This window comes from Macrotis lagotis, chromosome 8 (genome assembly GCF_037893015.1).
Source record: "Macrotis lagotis isolate mMagLag1 chromosome 8, bilby.v1.9.chrom.fasta, whole genome shotgun sequence".
Lineage (NCBI taxonomy): Eukaryota > Metazoa > Chordata > Mammalia > Peramelemorphia > Peramelidae > Macrotis > Macrotis lagotis.
In genome coordinates this window covers 102,330,901-102,352,311 of record NC_133665.1, presented here as the reverse complement: position 1 = coordinate 102,352,311, position 21,411 = coordinate 102,330,901, and the positions used below count along the sequence as shown (strand labels likewise).

The following is a 21,411-nucleotide window of genomic DNA, read 5'->3' as shown; positions in this document are numbered from 1 at the left end:
GTCCCATTTCTGCCTTTCATTCCTGTGTGACCTTGGACAAATCTCATCTCTGAGGGAGTTGGACAAGATGAAGCCTATATCTAGCTTTCCCCACATGTGACTTTGGGTAGTCCCTGCTCCTAAACAAGCATGCAAGTCTCATTGGGTTTTTAACAGCTTTTATTTTATTTCAGAGAAGAAGAGAGACAGCAGGGAGGCCAAGAGGAGTCTAAGAAACTCTTAAATGGGGCACTCCTAAACAGGGGCTCAGATTTGTGTGTGTGTGTGTGTGTGTGTGTGTGTGTGTGTGTGTGTGTGTGTAAAAAAGGAATGATTATTATGTGCACAGACAGGCTTCATTCCCTAAAATATTCATATATATGCATACCCATACACACATATACTGCATATACTGAATATATTCAACAGGCTTATCACATGCTATATATTCATATTTACATATGCATAGTATACATAGAATATATTCAGTATCTATTTTGGAATATAAAGTCTGTGTATGTGAACATAGACACACTGTATATACTGTTTATTTTCAATATATATCTTCCACTATGTATATTCTTACATTTCTATCAAATACAGATATGCATGTATTAAAATACATTCAGTATATATATATTAGAATGTAAAATAGATATACACTTACATAGTCTGCACCTGACACATACAGTCAGTATATGTATCACATTAAGTGTATTTAGTATATATTTACATATTTCTATTTCTATTTATGTTAAATATATATTAGAATACATTCACCATATATTTTAATATGAAATATGTGTATGTACATGCACACTGCATATACTATTCAGCATATATCATACACATTATATATAATATATACTTACATTTCATTCCCATATACACATATGCAGTTAGAATATATTTAGTATTATATTATAGTAGTACATATCAGAATATAAAATGTATATGTATACACATACACACTACATATAGTCAGTGGATAGGCTATACTATATAGTATATTCACACATTTCTATTTATGTATGCCAAGTATATAGTAGTATATATTAATTATATATTTTAATATGAAATGTGTATATATACACAAACACACACTGCATATAGCCAATATAATATATGTATCATACAATATATACTCAATATATATTCTTACATTTCTACTGATATATACAAATATGTATATTAGAATACATTCAGCATATTTCTTAGACTACAAAATGTGTGCGTATACACACAACCTCTCTTTCTCTTCCTCTTTCTGTCTCTGTCTCTTTCTTCCTCTCTCTTCCTCTCTTCTCTCTCTTTGTCTCTCTCTCCCTCTCTTCCTCTCTTCTTCTCTGTCTCTCTCTCTTCCTCTCTTTCTCTCTCTGTTTCTTTCTCTCTCTCTTCCTCTCTTCATCTCTCTCTCTCTCTCTCTCTCTCTCTCTCTCTCTCTCTCTCTCTCCCCCTGACTCCCAATGTCCCTTCTTTCAGTTAAATCTTCTTGTCAAAAGAGGAGGTTGGACTTGAGATCTCTAATTCCTCCCACCCCAGCTCTGACATTCTACAGATTTATGAATTGAAATCCTAACAGGTGACTGTTTCCCATGATCAAGGCCTTGGATTAGGCCAAACACTGAGTGTGCTGGTTAGGTGGGTAAGTATACCAGCAAGTCTGATCATGTATGTGTGTGTGTGTGTGTGTGTGTGTGTGTGTGTGTGTGTGACATCACACACTCTTTTCCCCAGCCCCTGCTGGACTCCCACACTCCATGGATAAATAAAACCGTCAGCAAAGGGCCAGGACATTGAAAGATTAGTTCCTGGCACTGACTCCTAGGATAAGTAGGTGTCCTTTTGCAAAAAGGGGAAGATGATACCGAGGAAACTGCCCCCTTCGAATTAGAATGTGATGGAGGCCATAGTGTTATGGAGAAAGCACTTGGAGGCAGTGTGAGGAGAACTGAGTTCTGACCACCTATGTGACCTTACCTTCTCTGGGTCTCTGGGTCTTTTTCAATTCAATGATCTTCTGAATCTTCATCCTGGAAGAGACAATGCCTTGTATTTCCAAAGAGTTATGACTCAAATAGAATTCCCAAACTCTAGTTCCTAAACTCTCAAAGCCTTCCCCTCTTGACAGGACCAGCCAAGCCTGGGTGCCTCTGGCCCAGCTTTCCAGGATACAGGTTCACCTCCCCACCGTAGTGCTCATATTGATAACTAAGCAGTTATTGAACAGCCATCACAGGGAGATTTTTAGACTGCAGAGTCCTATGGTTGAAACCGAGGAAGAGGTCACTGGGAGCTAAATCAGAGACAGAGGGAGGAGGCAGAGCCTTGCTTTTGGAGAGATTTAAAGTTAAGGAAATGAAATTTAATTTTGATTAAGTAAACTGGAAGAACAGGGGAATGTGGTATAAAGAATTTACCTAGATCCTAGCAAACTTATCCTTGCTGAAAAGATGGAGAAAAGCTTAAATTAAAGGACTAGATGGCATAGCCAGACTCAAAGTGCAGTCATCACTGTCAACTTGGAAGGCAATATCCATGGAGGGGTGTTCAGTCCTGTGCATTCCATATTTTAATCAGTGATTTGATTAAAAGTCTAGTAATGTAGAGTGGTAGTATCGGACTGGTGAGGAGAACTGGTTATTTCTATCTTCCTATGGGCAGCTCCACTCTTCCCTCGCCCCTTCCTCTGGCCTTCTCTTGGGCATGCACTACTCTTTAATCACTCCTTATGTTCTTGCTCCTAGAGGCAAAGGTTTCCCCCCCTTGCAGGGGGGCAGCTAGGTGGTGCAGTGTATAGAGCACCGGCCCTGGAGTCAGGAGGACCTAAGTTCAAATCCCACCTCAGATACTTAATAATTACCTAGCTGTGTGATCTTGGGCAAGTCACTTTACCCTATTGCCTTGAAAAACCAAACAAAAACAAAAGTGTATTGTGAGGACATAGTTGTATTTTCCCCCAAGAGAACTGATTGTTAAACACTGAACAACAGACCCCTGGAAGTGATCACCCTCACCCAATAGAAACTACTAGGCTTATTTTCATGTCTAGGCCTGGCCTGGACTCACATTTTCTTTCTCTGCTTTGGGAAGTTATAAAAAAAATTAAATTAATTAAAATTAACTAATTAGTTCTTTTCTATAAAGTTCCAAGCTGTTTGGGCCAGGAAAGGTCCCAGTAGTAATAAGAAAGCTATTTAACTTTCCTGTCTGCTTTATCTCCTCCTATTACCTTTCCCTCTATTATGGCCATGCCAGAACACATACACTGATCATAATTCCGCAGTTATTCTCTTTATCTCAGAGAAACTGTGAAAACAAAAAGCCAGACAAAGTCTGAAGAGATTGATTAAACACTTACCATGTTTCAAACGTTGAGCTTAAGTGCTTTGAATATATTATCTCAGGGTGGCTAGGTGGCACAGTCGATGGAGCATTGGTCCTGGAGTCAAGAGTACCTGAGTTTAAATCCGACCTCAGACATTTAATAATTACTTAGCTGTGTGGCCTTGGGCAAGTCACTTAACCCCATTTGCTTTGCAAAAACCTAAAAAAAAAATATCTCATATTATCTCACAATGGTCCTGTGTTTTTATTATGCCCATTTTTCAGTTGAGGAAACTGAGATAGAGAAAGTTTACATAGCTAAAAAGAGTCTGAGGCTACATTTGAAATCAGATCTTCCTGACTCTAGGTATTCTCTAGCTAATAGTTTTCAGAGAGAGAGAGAGAGAGAGAGAGAGAGAGAGAGAGAGAGAGAGAGAGAGAGACGGAGAGAGAGACAGAGACAGAGACAGAGACAGAGACACAGACAGAGAGACAGAGAGAGACAGAGACAGAGAGAGAGAGAGAGAGAGAGAGAGAAAGAGAGAGAGACAGAGAGACAGAGAGAGAGAATGAGACCATTAGTGGAGGTGAAGCAAAGGGTGGGAAAGTGCAGACATATCTCCCAGTTCTCTTCCAAGTCGTGCAGCTGGCTCAGGCGCCCCCACCTCTGCTCTCTATGACCTTTGCATAGACTGACCACAGTCTGTCTGAGGGCCTGTCTCCCACCCTTGCCAGTTCCTTCCAGCAGCATGGGGACTTTCCAGGGCTGGGGCACCCAACTTGCTTGCTCCTCTCAGGAGACTTCTCCTCCTCCCTCCCTTCCTTAGGATGAGACAGAGGCTAATCTTTCCATCACAGACTCCTGACTTTCTAAGGCTCAAACAGATAAACTGGGGAATTCCTGGCTGCTGGCAGACTTCTGGTCTCCATTGCCTTTACAAAAGCATAGATGGCATCGTTATCAAATTCAATTACTGAGGCGACTAGGTGGTGCACCGACCCTGGAGTCAGGAGTACCTGAATTCAAATCCGGCCTCAGACACATAATAATTACCTAGATGTATGGCCTTGGGCAAGCCACTTAACCCATTGCCTTGCAAAAAAAAAAATTCAATTGTTAACTCAATCACTCACTAAACACAGAAATTAAGTCCAGGAACCCTAAGTACCTCAGATTGTGAAATAAGTATGTGTTGCCTTCAGAGAACTTGAAATGCGGCTGAAGAAAACCAGACATATATGCAGAAAAACAACTGATGTACAAGAATGAATAGGACAAGTGTCAGCTAAGAGGTAACAATCACAACCAACTTTGCACAAAGTTCTACGCTAACAGCTGATGGGGATACAAAAAAAGATAAAATTCAATTAGTATTCCCTTATACATTAGGAGGGAGATGACATGTACCAGTAACTATGATACAAAATAGAAGATGAACACAAAAATTACAGTTGAGGGTCCAGAAGATAAGGAGCACTCTTGGCTAGAAGTGAGTCAAGGAAAGCTTTAGGAAAGCAGCATGAAGTTGTGAAAAGAGGGCTAGACTTGACAATAGGAAAACTCAGGTTCAAATCATATCTTATATACTGGCTAGCTGTTGGGCAAGTCAACTGTATTTGCTGAGTTTCAGTTTTCTCATCTGTAAAATGAGAAAGTGGATAACCTCTATGAGTTCTGAATCTATAATCCTATGAATTACATCTTTACTCAATAAATGTTTATTAAATGTTTCTTATGTGTATAGAAAGTCCACTAGGAGTAAGCATAGATGAAAAGTATAAGATTTTTCTTTAGACTTGGCTATCTTTAGGTGGAGGAAGGGGAATAGGAATCATATTTGTGATTTTCATTATCATTATTATTATTGTAAGAAGGACATTTTTTTTTTGGAAGAACAAGGCATTTATTAATGAATCTGGTGTGGTGTGTCCAGTAATTCTGTCCAGTTCTCTCTGTTCCTGAGGTGTCAGCTTCCAGCCTCCATCCTAGTCCTTCTCCACCATCTTGAGACCTTCAAGGCCTCTGGGCCATGCTCTTTGGAGCCTCTGCTGAAGTGATTGGACATGATCCCATTGTGCTGGCGTCCCCGATAGATCTTGGTCATGGACCCTACCCCTGCTCCACATCGGAGGTACAGATGGTGGGCAGTGGAGGCGGCCTGGGTGCAGAACTAGTTCTGGTCATAGAGCACCAGCTCCTTGTGTTTGGCCAGTATGACCGTGTCCACCCATTCAGGGACTTTCAGCTTCCCTGACTTTTTCAGAAAAGTGGTCAGGGCCCAGAGAAACTCCTGCTGGTTCACATCCTTCACTGTGACTCCAGGCATCATGCAGGATCTGCTGGCCAGCCAGGGGAAAGCTAGAAAGAAATCTTAAAGGAAAAACAAAGACTTAAGGGTGAATAAAGTAATTTTAAATTTTAATACATCCCTGCAGGGAGGATTCATGTCATCAAAGACAGATCCACACAGAAACAAAGAGCAGACAACTTTTATCTCTGTCACTAAAACTTCAGTTCCCTCTCTTGGGTTTTCATTCCCCGGGGGATGTAATCCCCAACTTCCTGGTCCACCTCTTGTATGCTACTCCTTGATATATTCCCCGACCCTGGTCATGCCTCCACATACATAGCATGATATTATAATGAACCTCAAGCTCCAGCTTGAGCAGATTAGTTAATATGTATGGAGTGAATTAAGCACTTAGGGCACGGTGACTGGGGCATGCATGAAGCCCCCAGGTCTAAACTCGGTTAGTGCTGGTTTGGGCTTTCCAATCTTTTTTACTCCCCAAAACTCAGGGCCTCAGACTGTTTCTCTTGCAGAGCTAGACAAGCATATCAGTTACTTTTTCATTCTTTGGTCAACTCCTTATTTAGCAACCACCACCACCACCATCATCATCATCTTCATCACCACAACCACCACCATCCTACACCATCATCAAGTGTTAAGAAAATTTGCTCTACCAATTCAAATCTGTTCTATAGCTAACAAGTCTTAGAGTTACCTGGGGCACATAGAGGTTAAGCGTTTTGCCCAGGGGCCATAGAGTTATTACGAGTCATTGTTGTTTATCCTTTGTTCTCAAATCGGACCATGACATCAGGAAGGCAATCCATGACTTGCAAGTGAATTGGAGTGAAAAGGGCCATACAAAGCCACCAATCTCACTTTCTTCTCTGGAACTATCTTGATCCAGCAGCCAGGTATATAGATAAGGATGACTGCAGATGGCCCCCATGTGTCAAGACAGTCAGAGATAGATTGAAACCATGGTCTTCCTGATCAGGGCCAGTTCTCTTGCCACTAGCCATGCTGTCTTCCAAAATCCCATGCAGGACTTGGATTGTGGGCACTAAATAAGTAAATTAATTTGGGTAGTATTGTTACTTTTATTAAATTCACATGATCAATCTACTGGGAAACTATAGTTCCCTAATGATTTAGTAGCTCTATAGGTGAGCTCCCAAATCTTTTCTATTTTCTGCAGTTATTTTGAATGGAATTTCTATACCTCTTCCTACTGAGGTTTGTTGATAATAAACAGAAAAGTTTAATGTTAAACATTTTTGTATGATGTCTCCATTTTTTTATGAAATTTTCTATTGTATCTATGATGTTTTTTTCTTTGACCCACTAATTCTTGATTCAATTAGGTAACGTCCCATTAAGTTTTTTTTTTCAAGGCAAACGGGGTTAAGTGGCTTGCCCAAGGCCACACAGCTAGGTAATTATTAAGTGTCTGAGACCGGATTTGAACCCAGGTACTCCTGACTCCAGGGCCACCTAGCCGCCCCCATCCCATTAAGTTTTAGTCCTTTTTTCAATGGCCTTTTGTTGCATAGTGCTTAATAAAGAATGGTTTTAATATTTCTGCTTTCCTGCATTTACAAGTTTATTCTTAATATAGGGTCAGTTTTTGTAAAAGTACCATGAACAACAACATGCAAACTCAATTCTGTTCCCATTCATGAACCATCACAGAGATAAATCCTATAAAATTTTTCTAAAATCCTATTCAAATCCTTAACTTCTTTTTTACTGTCTGAAAAGATACAATGAGGTTCCTCACTACTACAGTTTATTATTTATTTCTCTAATTTAATTAACTTTTCATTTAAGATAGAGGCTATGGTGGTGAAAGGGAAGTATGTTTAATACTAGTGATCTATGATTTTAATGATGTTTCCATTCCCTTATCTCATTTCTCTTCCTTTCACCGGATCCCCAGTCACAAGATTTTGTTCTTTCTTTCCTTTTAATCCTAGTTTTATGTTCTACCAACTAGTATTGAGTTTGTTTTGCTTATTACTATATCCTCAACCTTGTCCTCTTTTAAGTCCCTGTCCCTTCTCCTAGTCTTTGCCTATATCTTTGATTTTATTTCTATATTAAAGGTCTTAACCTGGGTCTAAAACTTTTAAAAAAATATATATACATATATATGTATAATATATATTGTATACATATAATATATATATAACAGATATATATTTGAAAGATTTATTTTAAATATATATATTTTAATTTTCTTTCAATATAATTGGTTTCTTTGGTAATCCTATATATTTTATGGATGTAAAAACATTATTCTGAGAAGGGAGTTCATAAGCTCCACCAGACTGTGAAAAAATGGTTAAGATCTACTCTGCACCCAGTCTTGTGTGTGTGTGTATATATATGTTTTCAATCTTCCATTATTATTATTTACATGAAAATAAGGTTTCTGGAACGTTCTTTCCTCCTACCCCTACCTCCATGTTACTAAATGTTATATCATGCACCCTTATTATAAGAGTAAATTATTCTAGCATCACCCCCTCACACTTTTTTTTTCCTCCTTAGGATATTACCTTCTTTTCTTTCAATTTCCTTCTTCTTTTGAAACCATTGAAACAAAATATAAACTGACTTATTTAACTTAATCTATGACTATTCATCAAGGTTCTGAAAAGACATTTGTTTCTTCTTTCCACCCTACCCTCATTAAAATGTAGACTATTCCTGATTTTATTATGTCTTTGCAGTTGCTCAAATGTCTTTGTCTTTTTCCTTGCAATTGTACTTCAAGATTTTTATTCATTAGGAATTCTTGGAAATCCTCTATCTCATTAAAAATTCATTTTCCCCTGTAGAATTAGTTTTTCCAGTTAAGTTATTCTTAGTTATGTCTTTACTATTTTGCCTATGGGGATATCATAGTAGCTGTTCAATAAATGTTTATTGACTGACCCAGAGTCTTAAGAGCCCTCATGAATGACTGAACTGGAATGAATCTTACATCAATGTCCTTATTTTACCAGTGAGGAAAAAAAGACTCAGACCTGGGGTAGTGTCTCTCTCAAAATCATTAACCAAATCAGTCCACAATTTGGATCAAAGTCTGACTCCCCAACCGAAACTTTTTCTGATGTCCAGAACATAAAGTCTGTTCTGGGTTAGGGTTCTGGTGATCAAGTAGTTTTAGGGAGATGATTTTTGCTTTTCTTAGACCATTTTCCTAAACTGGTTTATCTTGATGGTCCCTCAGGCTTCAGCAAGGAAGAAGGGGAGGGGGAAAATACTCCTCCCCTCATTCAAAGACCAAAGGATAGTTACAGCGGCCCTCTTCTGATTTTTGCCCCTATTGATCAGTCAAAGGTGAGGGTGTTTCTAACCTGAACAAGTTCTAAACCTTCCTGAATTGATGTGAATCAAACCCATCCTACTAGAAATTAAGATAAGGACATTTGGATACGCAGTAGGTTGGGTGAGCATCTACCACTGTGGTCCCAAAATAACTTTGGCCCTGGCAAAGACATGGACAGGAAGACACTCTGAAGAGAGATTCTGAGGTTATGCTTTGTTCAATTGTGTGTGTGTGTGTGTGTGTGTGTGTGTGTCTGTGTGTCTGTGTGTGTGTGTGATCTTAAGATTCCATATTTTCGATCCGTTGTTGTAGAAAGCTAGCTTACACCCATCTCATCCTTTCATCAATGTTACCCTTCCTGCCATGAAAGGACAATTCTCCAACAGTTTCAAGAGATGAAAAGTAGTCATAGGGTTCAGTAATTTATATTTTCTCCTTGTTTTCTATTTTATAAAGATCTTCCTCATTTACATACAACTTAAAAAAAGAAATCCCTGAATGCATTCAAAATCATTTTGCTTCCAGAACAAAGCATTGGGTGGGGTTGAGTTGTTCTGAACCTGGGTCCTTCAGTAGTTCCTAGAATTTCATGAGTTTAATAACCTCTGGGGAGATGATTCAGTGTTCTACCAGATCTAGCCCAGGCTCTCTCCTAAGCTCTAGTTCCACCATCACCAACAATTCCTCAAGTATCAGCATATTCCTGGACATTGACATATATACTATATGGTCATCTCCAACTTAATGTGTCCAAAAGAGAACTTTCTCCCTCAAATTCTCCCTTCTTCCTTAATCTCAGGTTACTGTTTAGGGCCACACTATGCTCCTAGACACTAGGCTTATTTATACTTGTCATCTTTGCCTTCTTACTCTCACTCACTCTTCATATACAATTCTGTCAAATTTTATTTCTACCTTCATAACTCATCTTATTCTGCGAACTAACACAGATAGCACCTTGATGCAAGTCTCCATCACCTCACCCTTGGACTAGAATAGTATTCTGCTTGGTCTCGCTACCTCCAATCTCTCCTCATACCTATTAGTTCTTTCTCTACTCAGTTACTAAAATGGTCTTGGAATACCAGCTCCCCTCTCACTTGGACCCCATGCCTCATAGTACCTCCAAAGTCAAATATAAATTGCTGCTTCTGAAGTCCCTCAGTCTTTTTTTTTAGTCTACCTTTTAGTCTTCTCAGGCCTATACCCAACATTCTCTTCCAACTCTTGTGAATTTTCACTAGCTTTCCCCCATGCTTGAAATGTTCCACCTCCTCAGTCACCTACCAGCTTCCTTGACATCTTGGCTCAAATCTCACCCGTGCTAAGAGGCTTTATTTTATATTTCTCCCACATATGCACTGTTATTGCCCTTCTTCTGAAATTACTTTCCATTAATATTACTATGGTTTATGTGAAATTTTTTTTTGCAGGTGTCTCCCTCAAATTACGTGAGCTCATTGAGGGCAGGGCTAATGTTTTTGCCTTTCTTTGAATTCCCAGTGGCCTTAACACCGTGACTAGTATGTTGTAGGTGCTTTAAAAACAACTTGTTAATTGTCACTATCACTACCGATGAGAATGGACAATATAAACAAGTCTGCATTTTGTTCTTCGCCAGCTCCAGCTTTGAAAATAAAAAAATGTGGCTCACAGCAGCGGGGGGCGTTTCCTGAGCTACGCCCCAGGGAGCACCAGGCACAAATTGGGGGAACAGAAGGGGACCTCTGCCAGAGCAAGCATGTGGAGCCCAGCCCTCGGGGCACACAGAGAGCAGCATGGCAACCACAGCCCAGATCCAGGAACAGAAGCAGGAGGAGCCGGTAAGCAGGAGCCCCCAGGGCATGAACCCATTGAACCTAGGGGAGTGAAGAGAGACTGCAGAGCTCTGCCCTCTGCCCCTGGAACAAGACTCTGGGGCTCTGACCACATTCAGATCCTGATCGCAGTCTAGGCCCCCCCATAGAACAGCAGGGCCCCCCACCTCAGCCCTGTGGCAGAGGGGGGCGCATATGGTCATTCACAGACCAGGAGGGAGGACAGAGCCTCACACACTGAGACCCTTGTGGGAGTGTCCCAAAAGCTCAGGAAGCACCTGAAAACAGGCTAAGGCTAGGAAAATGAGCAAGCAGAGAAAAAAGAGGACACCATTGAGAAATATTTTACAAATGAGCCCAAGAAGGATCAAAATACTCAGTCTGAACATGAGGAAGCACAAGCTCCTGCATCTAAAGACTCCAAGAAAAACAGAAATTGGGCTCAGGCTATGACAGAGCTCAAAAGAGACTTTGAAAATCAAATGAGGGAGTTAGAAGAAAAATTGGGAAAAGAAATGAGATACAGGAAAAACATGAAAATGAAGTCAGCAGCTTAGTTAAGGAAATCCAAAAAAATACTGAAGAAAATAGCATGCTAAAAATCAGCTTAGGTCAAATGGATAAAACAGTTCAAAAAAGTTATTGAGGAGAAGAATGCTTTAAAAAGCAAAATTGGCCAGACGGAAAAAGAGATAAGAAAACTCTGAGGAGAACAAATCCTTCAGACAAAGAATAGAATTCAGGGAGATTGATGAATTTACCAGAAATCAGGAATCAATACTTCAAAACCAAAAAAATGAAAAATTAGAAGAAAGTGTGAAATATCTCATTGAAAAAAACAACTGATATGGAAAGCAGACTTAGGAAAGATAATTTTAAAATTATTGGAATACCTGAAAGTCATGATCAGGAAAAGAGCCTTGACATCATTTTCAAAGAATTACTACAGGAAAATTGCCCTGATATTCTAGAAGCAGAAGGCAAAATAGAAATGGAGAGAATCCACCGATCCCCTGAGAGAGAGATCCCAAAAAACCAACCCCTAGGAATATTATAGCCAAGTTCCAGAACTCCCTAAGTCAAAGAGAAAATATTACAAGCAGCCAGGACACAATTCAAATACCATGGAGCTGCAGTCAGGATCTCACAGGACTTAGCAGCAACTATATTAAAAGCTCATAGGGCTTGGAATATAAATATACCAGAAGGCAAAAGAACTTGGAATGCAACTGAGAATCAACTACTCAGCAAAAATGAATGTCCTCTTCCAAGAAAAAAGATGGACTTTCAATGAACTAGGGGAATTTCAAATGTTCCTTTTGTAATGGCCAGAGCTGAACAGAAGGTTTGATCTTCAGATACAGGACTCAGGTGAAGCATAGAGATTGGAGGAGGGGGAGAAAATATGAGGGATTGATGATGAACTGCATGTATTCCTGCATAGAAAAATGACACTGATAATACTCTTATGAACTTTCTCAATAAACAGAGCAGGTAGATGGAACTTTTATAGTTTAAGCACAGGAAAAAGCTGAATTCGAAGATAAAATATGGTGTAAAAATGGAGTCAATAGAAAAAAAAGGGAAATGTAATGGGAGAAAGAAAAAGGAGAGGGGGAAATAGGCCAAGATATTTCATATAATAAGATTTTTCTTTATTACAATGAGCTACTGCAATGATATGGAAGGGGGAAAGGCAAGGGGGAATGAGGGAAACTTTGCTCTCATCAGAGGTGGCTAGGAGAAGAAACAGCATACATACTCAATGGGGTATAGACATCTGGAGTAAGAAGCGGGGGGGACAGGAGGAAGGGGGGATGTGAGTGATGGAGGAAAGGATGGACCATGGGGGGAGAGTGGTCAGATATAACACATTTTCTTTTTTACTTCTTGCAAGGGGCTGGGATTGGATGGCCTGTCTGGGACCATAGGGCCAGGTGGATGCTGGGCCTAAGGAATGGTATGGGGGCTCAGGGCTTCTTGGCCCCAGAGCCGGGAATCTGTCTGCTGCGCCACTCAGCTACCCTACAGCAGTCAGAATGAAAAGTGAGAGAAAATATAGTACATGGTAGTGGAGAAATATGAAAGGAGGGAGTTGCAATCAGCAATGACAATGGTGGAAAAATATGGAAGTAACTTTTGCTATAGACTTATCATAAAGAATGTGATCCACCCGTGACAGAGGCGTTAGTGTTGTAACAAAGACTCAAGCACATTTTTTATTATTATTATTATTTTGGAGGGGGTGCAGGGCAAATGGGGCTGGGTGGCCTGCCTGGGGCTGCATAGCAGGGTGATTGTTGGGCGTCTGGGGCCAGACTTGGACCTGGGTGTTCCTGGCTTAAGGGCCAATGCTCTGTCCGCCACCCAGCCACCCCTACTACTATTACTATTTTATTTTATTTTGGGTCTTTTTTTTCTTTTTTTTGGTTTTTTGCAGGGCCAGTTCAGGTGGCTTGCATGGCACACGGCTGGGTGATTGTTGGGGTGTACAGGGCCGGTTGTGGGCTCGGGCGCTCATGGCTCGAGGGCTGGTGCTCTGTTCATTGCGCCACCTGTCCATACCTACAATTATTATTTTTTTAATTTTAATTTTTTTCTCTCCCCTTTATCGCTCAAGCAACTCTATATTTATGGGGGGGAGGTATTTTGTTTACTCTTTTTTTTTTGCAAGGCAAACGGGGTTAAGTGGCTTGCCCAAGGCCACACAGCTAGGTAATTATTAAGTGTCTGAGACCGGGTTTGAACCCAGGTACTCCTGACTCCAGGGCCAGTGCTTTATCCACTACGCCACCTAGCTGCCCCTCATTTACCCTTAAACAAGAATATTTTATTAATGTAAAAAAAATTATTTGTACAAAATGAGAATAAATATTAAATTAAAAAAATAAAAAATAAAATGAATTGGAGAAAAAATCTAAGACATTCTTTCCTCTAAATTATTATTCTCTTGATTTTCCTTATTTCAAATATTGTCCTATTTTCAATAAAGAAATCAAAGCAATTTAGTGATATAAAATACTTTAATTTATAGGCTTGCCTAGTTAACAGGAACAGATTATTTCTGTGACAAATACTCTCAAGTAACAGATACCAATAAATAGGTATCAAATATAAAAATCAAATGGACTGAAACAATAGCTGCATTGGGTAGGCACAGATACCTATAGAACAAATTTAAATCTGAAAAGTTATCAACACAAAAATGTGATAAGATTAAACTGACCCATCTTTAATTACAGGATCTTCATAAAGCTGTCATTTACAGAAACATAACATTACATAGTACATGCTATATTATACTGGGTTTATATTTTTTCAAAGACGTCTTCATTTCTTAAGATCAGAGGTTCCGAACAAAAAAGAATGAATCCAACCAAGGTCACAGAATACAATGAGCAAGGTAATACATATTAAGGTCATTCCAAAGTGAAGTTAATTTAATACCTAGAGTAATTTGAATAGAGTGTCATTTCATTATAACATGAGAATTTACTCAGAAAACAGTAAGAAGAGGTAGAAGCAGTAAATTTTTTCAAATTTTAATAACATATTTAAGGCTATTCTAAAAAAACAATACAAGAAGATGACAAATTTTATACCTTATTTTTATATTAAATACTTATATGCTTCTGTTAGAGCAAAGTAAACATTCAATTTCAAAATGTACTGCAAAATATACTTCAGGAGCAATGTAAAATCTATTTGAAGTAAATGAGATTAACCAATTAGGTATAAAATATTTTTGGCAAATAACTGTATGATAGGAATTTTCTTCCCACATATAACACCAAATTAGCCTAATTTGGGGAGAGGGAGGGGGTGGGAGGGGGAGAGAGTTTTGGAGATAGCCAATCCGTTATTAAGGTACATAAAGAAGCCACTGGAAATTAAAATCTGTAAAGTGGATCATTTTTTCCTTTATCTCCTCACATTGATCTATTTTTCTCATCATATATAACTTAGTAAACAGAACTTGGACTCAGATGTCTTGGATTTAAAGCCTGGATCGGCTATATTCTTACTACACCGATATGAGCTTGAGTGGGTAATAGCTTCTAGAATTCAGTTCATCATCTATAAAATGATGGGGTTGCACTAGATTATCTGATATCTTTGCCAGCCCCAAAGCTATGACATCATAGCTTTTAAAAGATAGTTCAGCAAACAAAAGGAAGGGAAGCTGGTCAAGATAAACTCTAAAATCCTTTCCTACTTCTCCAAACACCCTAAATGCAACTTCTCAATAGGGAGAAACACTGGTACCAAATTTCCATGGCCTATTGTTAAAACAAGTGATTTACTTATCCATTACATTGTCATTGCTAACAGTCCAAAGAGCTCAAAAAGCCCTCTGGGGCTTTCTTTTCTTTGATGATTTTACATTCTGCCCCTTTCCCAAGAAGGAACCCCTCTGCCAGTGCTAACTCAGAGAGTTGCCTCAACCCCTCAGAAATAAATGGACTTACCCAGGGCCCACAGACAGGACTTAAATCCAGGACTTCCTACCTCTGGGGGCAGCTCTCTTTGCTACTATACCACTCCAGTTTTATCACACCCTGTACCATATCCACAGGTGTCCCTATTAAACAGTTGGACATATCTGTTCAAAAATCAAGAATGGAAGAGCACTGCTGATGGTTCAAGCCAGCTGGTGTGGAGGGAACAGGAGAGATAATGTAGTAATTCCAGTGTAACTCTGTGGACAAATTGTTCTTTCCCCTCCCTTTTATTTTAGCACATGCATACATATCTAACATACACAAACATACAGATCTATGTACATGGATATCTATTAGTACACAGACATAAGCAAGCATATACACATAGATATCTCCCTATTAGAGTCTAAGTTGCTTGAGAGTGGGGATGATTTCATTTTTACAGTTTCTAACCCCAGGACCTGATACAATAAGCATTTAAGAAATGTTTGCTGACTTATTGATTGTAAAAGTCCAAGTGTCAGTAATGGGACTGAAGAGCTGCGGTGAGGCTGACCAGCATTATCAAGATCTTAGCAAGCTCAAGACTGCAACTCTCTCCAGATAAAACAGAATAACAAGACCAGGAAGCAGCGCAGTGTGGTTGAAGAAGGGCTGGATTCCAAGGGCTGTGTTTGAATCCCAGCTTGTGATCTGGACAAGTCACTCAACCTCTCAAGGTCTCTCATTTTCTCCCCTCTTTAAATTGAGGGACCAGGGCTAAATGACCCCTTGCAGCCCTAAATCTATGAATCCAGGGAAGCATAACATCCTTAAAAATATTCAAAGTATCTTAGAGACACTTGTCAAGTTCTCCAGCAGAGTTTCTCAAAGGCTTGGGCATCAGAACACAATCACACTCTTCAAAACAAGGAGAGACTTCAAAGACCATCTGTTTAGGTGGATTTTATCTACTAACGTTCAACAGAGTAGTAATTAAAATGTCTTGAGGCATTATGATGAAAAGAGCTTTTAGTCTCTCTAGAAGGGTTGGGACCCCCAGGCTTCACCATGAGAACGACTGCCTATCAGGGAAAAAGTCTCACTATTGCAAAGTACAATTATAGAAAGAATTTCACCCATGAGTTGGGAGAAGCCTCATTTTTTTCCCCTTAAAGTTTTTCCAAAACCCAACGCTAAAAATCTTCAGTCTAACTATGCTGCTGGAAAGTTTGGGTCTTCTTTCCACTCCAAGCTGGAAGCCAAGGATTTTACATCCCAGGACAGATACATATGGTTACTACATAATTACAGATGTATATATGACATTGTGAATCCCATGTCTTCCATTACAGGCATTTCTCCAAGAAATGGCTATTCTAGACAAATTTCATTCCTCTGGAGGTACCCCACCTTCATTAGTGTTTCCTCTGCTCCAAAGCCTCTGCAGGAAGCAGAGGGGACCCCCTGGGTTCTCCAAGGCAGGGTCCACCAGCATAACAGCAGCTCTGCTAGGTGCTTGTGGGCCCAGGTACAGGAGAAGAGCCAGATGTACTACATGCAGAGTGTCCTCATCCCAATGTGGATCAGCAGAAGATGAATTTTTTGGCCAGAGAAGCTAATGAAACCATTTCCTAAGGCAAGGTAGGGTGGTGAACAGTATTACTGGAGGAGGTCTCCACACTGATGAAATCACTTCAGTATAAGAATAAACCTGAAGCAAATGATCAGGCATTACTGGTACTATTGCTAGACTGGTTTTATGACAGATTTACCAATGCTTTCCAAAAATTTTCAATCTTTAAATTTATGATTAGTCACCTTAAGAATATCTTGGATATTTATTTCATTTCTAAATTATAGAAATGCATAAGAAAATTTGAGTTCAGTTTAAAAAGTCTAAGCACCAGTGATCTTTGTTTTTAAAGAAGGTATCTAAAATGACTTTCTTACAACTCCTGTTATATATAAATGCAATCCTCAAAATACAGGAAGAATATGGAGTTTAGCAAAGATATTCCTAAGAAAACTTTCAGTTTAAATGAATCATCTTTTCATTTTAATAGAAATTAAGAACATGCTGAGTTTCAGTTTTACTCTTTAAAACAAAAACCACTGAGAGTAAAGCTCCTTGTATCTTCTTTTTTCACAATGCTATCTAATATACAAAGATAAATATTTATCTATATGGTGAAAAAAACTGAACAGAGAGTAAACTGATTCTGTGCTAGTTTATTGCTAATTGAGTACTAATGAGTTTTAAAGATCATATTGCAGTTACTAATACCCCAAAAGTGGGTCATTGCATAGCAAAGATCACTAATTTCTAAAGATTCTTAAGAATATTTTAACTTCAAAATGTTAAATGATTTTCATAAACCATGCATATTCACCACCTTGATATACACAGAGGCAATATGGTAGGAGTTGATTGAAATTTCATTCTGTTGATGGGTCTCCCCTCTTGGTTAAAGAGCTCATAACCAAATACAATGAGGGTGCAACTCCAATCTATTTACTGAAAGAAAATATACTATAATCTCTTTAAATGTATTTTTAAATAGCAATAGAAAGTGGGAACAAGAATGCACTTATTTATAAAAAAATTAAGACTATAAAGGCACATTAAACATATTATAAAGATATTAAGACCACATTCCTTCAACAATTATCACAAATATAACTGAATCCTAACTTGCGCATACATTCACTACCACAATGTTTTCTCTGCTGTAAATAGCATTTAAGATAGAAATAAAAATAATTCTTTCAATTTGATTTTCTAACCATCTACTCAAGACTGATTCCATCTGAAAGCAAAATATTGTAAACACTGAATGTTTAATAGTTCATTTGTCTCATGAATGTCACTTTCTGAAATTATTTAAGTAGTGCAAATAAGCTGCACACACACAGACACATGGACAGACACAGACACACAGAGAAACCTAAATGATATCAGAACGCTTCTTTTTCAACATCATTCTAAAAAATTTGGACCAAGACAGAAAACTACTTATATTTATGCCCAGAAATACTTATAAATAATGTTTTTGACTTTAAAGACTATTCTGAAGTATATTCTAAGTCATAATGAGTTTTACATTTCCCTAGTACACAAATAGCTATTCTGTAAGACTGATTACTTTTTAGCAATGGCACTGCTATTAAATACACAGCATCTGGTTTGGAAAAGCATTCACAAATCCAAAACTATACTGTTCTCAAAGCACATGGAAAAAATATTGCATTGATATATAGTGACCAATTTACAAAGAATGATGTACTTTTACATACAGTAATGATTAAATCTTCTCACACATTAAAATAATTCCTTTTCAAACTTTAAAAAGAACTGAAAGGTCTACCACCCAATCTCATCAATATTCTAATCACTATGAAAATGAATTGGCTTTTTAATGCATTCTGAAAACAAACAAAAAAAAAAACCATGAAGACATGATAGTTAAAACATTAAAACATTCCTAAATAGCAAAGCAGACAAGACTTCTTTCAAATTTCTCATTCTGTATATTCATACTAACATATAATACTTTGATTGTCTAAGCCACAATACAAGGACTAATTAGAGTACATGACTTCTCATGCTAAAACAAATCAGTTAAATAACTTTGGTAACCTAGTATAGAGTTAGCTTTGTGTAAATATATTGCAACCATCTCTTCCCACCCCCAAACCATATACTTTATATACATATATATGCTTATGTTCATACATACACAGGGTGAGCCCAAGATCTTAAAGGAGTTTCAAGTGTATTAAGGGTCTAAACGACACTAAGATTTTTGGGGACACACACACACACACATACACACACACACACACACACACACACACATCCATACACACAGATGCATACACACATACCCACACAGACACATCACTGTGTGGATGTGTATATGTACACAGCAATATCACATAGAGACATCTATTTCCTGAGTAAATCATTAAATCTGATTAGGAGCATTTAACCAAAAAAAGGGGGGGAGAAACAAACCACCGTATCATATTATTAAAATAAAATATTAAATAAAAATGTAATAAATATGGAATGTTTATGAAATTATAGTACCTAAAACTAATAGTTATATTTTTGATTAAGTGCATAATAAGACAAATAGTTACTTTAAAATCCATTATAAGAAATTAATAAATGTGATTTCAAATCCTGAGTGTACTTTAATTCACCTGTTAATAGTAACCTTAACAAGTAACTTAAATTACAAAAATCTGAGTCCCTGTTTCCTCAGGGACTACTAATAAAATAGGATTTCAGTTGTGAGCATTATCCCAGCTTGAAAACACTGAATTGACCACATGATTACATGAAATGTTTTTTCAGATTAAGTTACTATAACTTAAAATAATTAACTAATTTGGAAAAATGTGAAAGAGTTTTCAATTTCTTGCTCTGGTAGAATAGGGCAAAAATATCTTTAAAAACTCCTATTACTTTGGCACCCAAATGACTTCAAAGACCTTTTAAAAACCTCAATGTACCCTTTGCAAACAATCTGGTAAAATTTACTTTTCAGATATTTTGCCATCATTCACCAGATACAAACGTTAGTTAATTCTTTCCCCAGGTCATGGTCAAAGTATAGAAATTCATTTTGAATTGGAAAAGAACCAAAGAAATATTCAGCTATTTCCAGCTTCCTAAGTGATCCAATATTTCATAGAGAACATATGACAATATTACAAGAAATGCCACATCACTCTTAAGAAACATTCCTTCTGAAATCACAGTAATCAAATTTCATCCATCAGTTATTTTTAAATTTTTTTTCGAATCTGGAAACTCTGACAATTGGAAAAGTGTTTTTGCCCCAGAATTTTTAAGCAATGGTTCCAGAATTTACTTTGTGCTCTGTTTCCCTTTTCTACTCAATGATTTTTATGTTTCACAATCATTTTCTCCTGGGTACCAGCATCTTGAGGACACAGTTCTTGTAACACCTTTTCAATCTCCTCCTGTTTCACAGGCAGGTTGAAGCAAGTCTTGGGTAAAGTCATTTGCAATGCACACCATAAAGCAGTCCGCGTCTTCCGAGTTGCACAGGCAAGATCTTTAATAACCAATGCCAGAGCCAGGACAACTATGACAAAAGAGAAGTTGTCAGTCAGAACCATGTACCCAGAGATAACCCATACACAATGCTCAAAGCAAGAATACAAATCAATACTTTCTCATCATATTTTTGCCACTTTGTAAATCCTGGTGGAAAGTTAGATTTACATTGCAAGGAATGGATATTCATTCATTCATTCTCTTTCTCTCATTCATGTTACTTTTTGTTTCTGCTTTTATCAAACTTTAAATCTAACTAAAGAGACAAAAATTATCAAAAGGAAATTAAAGACAGGTTAGGGACTATAGGACTAAGTACAATATAAGTTTGGAGAAGGGAAAGATTAATATAAGATAGCCTCTTGAGGAAAGTTTAGTGGAAGTAGAGTTGCTTAAGTTGGGCCTTCAAATAGGGATGAATTTAAGTAAGAAATGAGAGGGGCAGCTAGGTGACACAGTGGATCAAATCCAACCTCAGACACTTAATAATTGCCTAGCTATGTGACCTTGGGCTTAACTTAACCCCATCATCTTGAATAAATAAAATTCTAAAGAAATAAGTAGGGGGGTGGAGCCAAGATGGCTACAAGAGTGGATCCTGTCTTAGGCGCTCTCTGATAAAACTTGAAACTAAGGACTCTAACAAAACTTTCCAGAGACAGAACCACAAAGGGACCCAGTGAGGCAGTTCTCCTACTCAAGGTAACCTGGAAAAGAGTAGAAAGGCTCTGCTCCCCGGGGTCGGAGGGGCGGCCTGCCAGGGGGGTGGCCAGCCAGAGCCAAAGAACTTCAGCCTCCCGGAGGCAGCCCCAGGGTGCTGGGAGCCACGGCTCACAGCAGCGGGGGAGTCGCCTGAGCTGCGCCCCGGGGAGCACGGGGCACAAAGTGGGGGACCAGCGGGGAACCTCTGCCAGAGCGAGCGCGTGGAGCCCAGCCCTCAGGGCACAAAGCCAGCAGCTTGGTCTTTCCACAGCCCAGATCCCAGATCCAGAAACAGAAGCAGGCGAAGCTGGTAAGCAGGAGCCTTCAGGGCATGAAGCCATTGAGCTGAGGGAGGGGAGTGAAGAGAGACTGCCGAGCTCTGCCCTCTTCCCCTGGAACAGGACTCTGGGGTTCTGACTACATTCAGATCCTGATCCCAGTC

The 21,411-nt window shown here is 38.6% G+C and overlaps 1 protein-coding gene and 1 pseudogene across 3 annotated transcripts in view; both read right to left on the bottom strand.

Annotated features, from left to right (window-relative positions):
- Positions 1-2,087: 2,087 nt before the first annotated feature.
- On the bottom strand, positions 2,088-5,633 carry LOC141496517 (small ribosomal subunit protein eS19-like; annotated as a pseudogene).
- An 8,125-nt stretch (positions 5,634-13,758) lies between these two features.
- LOC141495912 (meiosis-specific coiled-coil domain-containing protein MEIOC-like) overlaps positions 13,759-21,411 on the bottom strand; it is a 47,662-nt gene continuing 40,009 nt past the window's right edge. For all 3 annotated transcript variants that reach the window (XM_074197792.1, XM_074197793.1, XM_074197795.1), the window contains one exon: positions 13,759-20,295. In XM_074197792.1, coding sequence (XP_074053893.1) covers positions 20,084-20,295 — 212 coding nt within the window. In that variant the 3' untranslated portion in view covers positions 13,759-20,083. The remainder of the gene's footprint in view (positions 20,296-21,411) is intronic.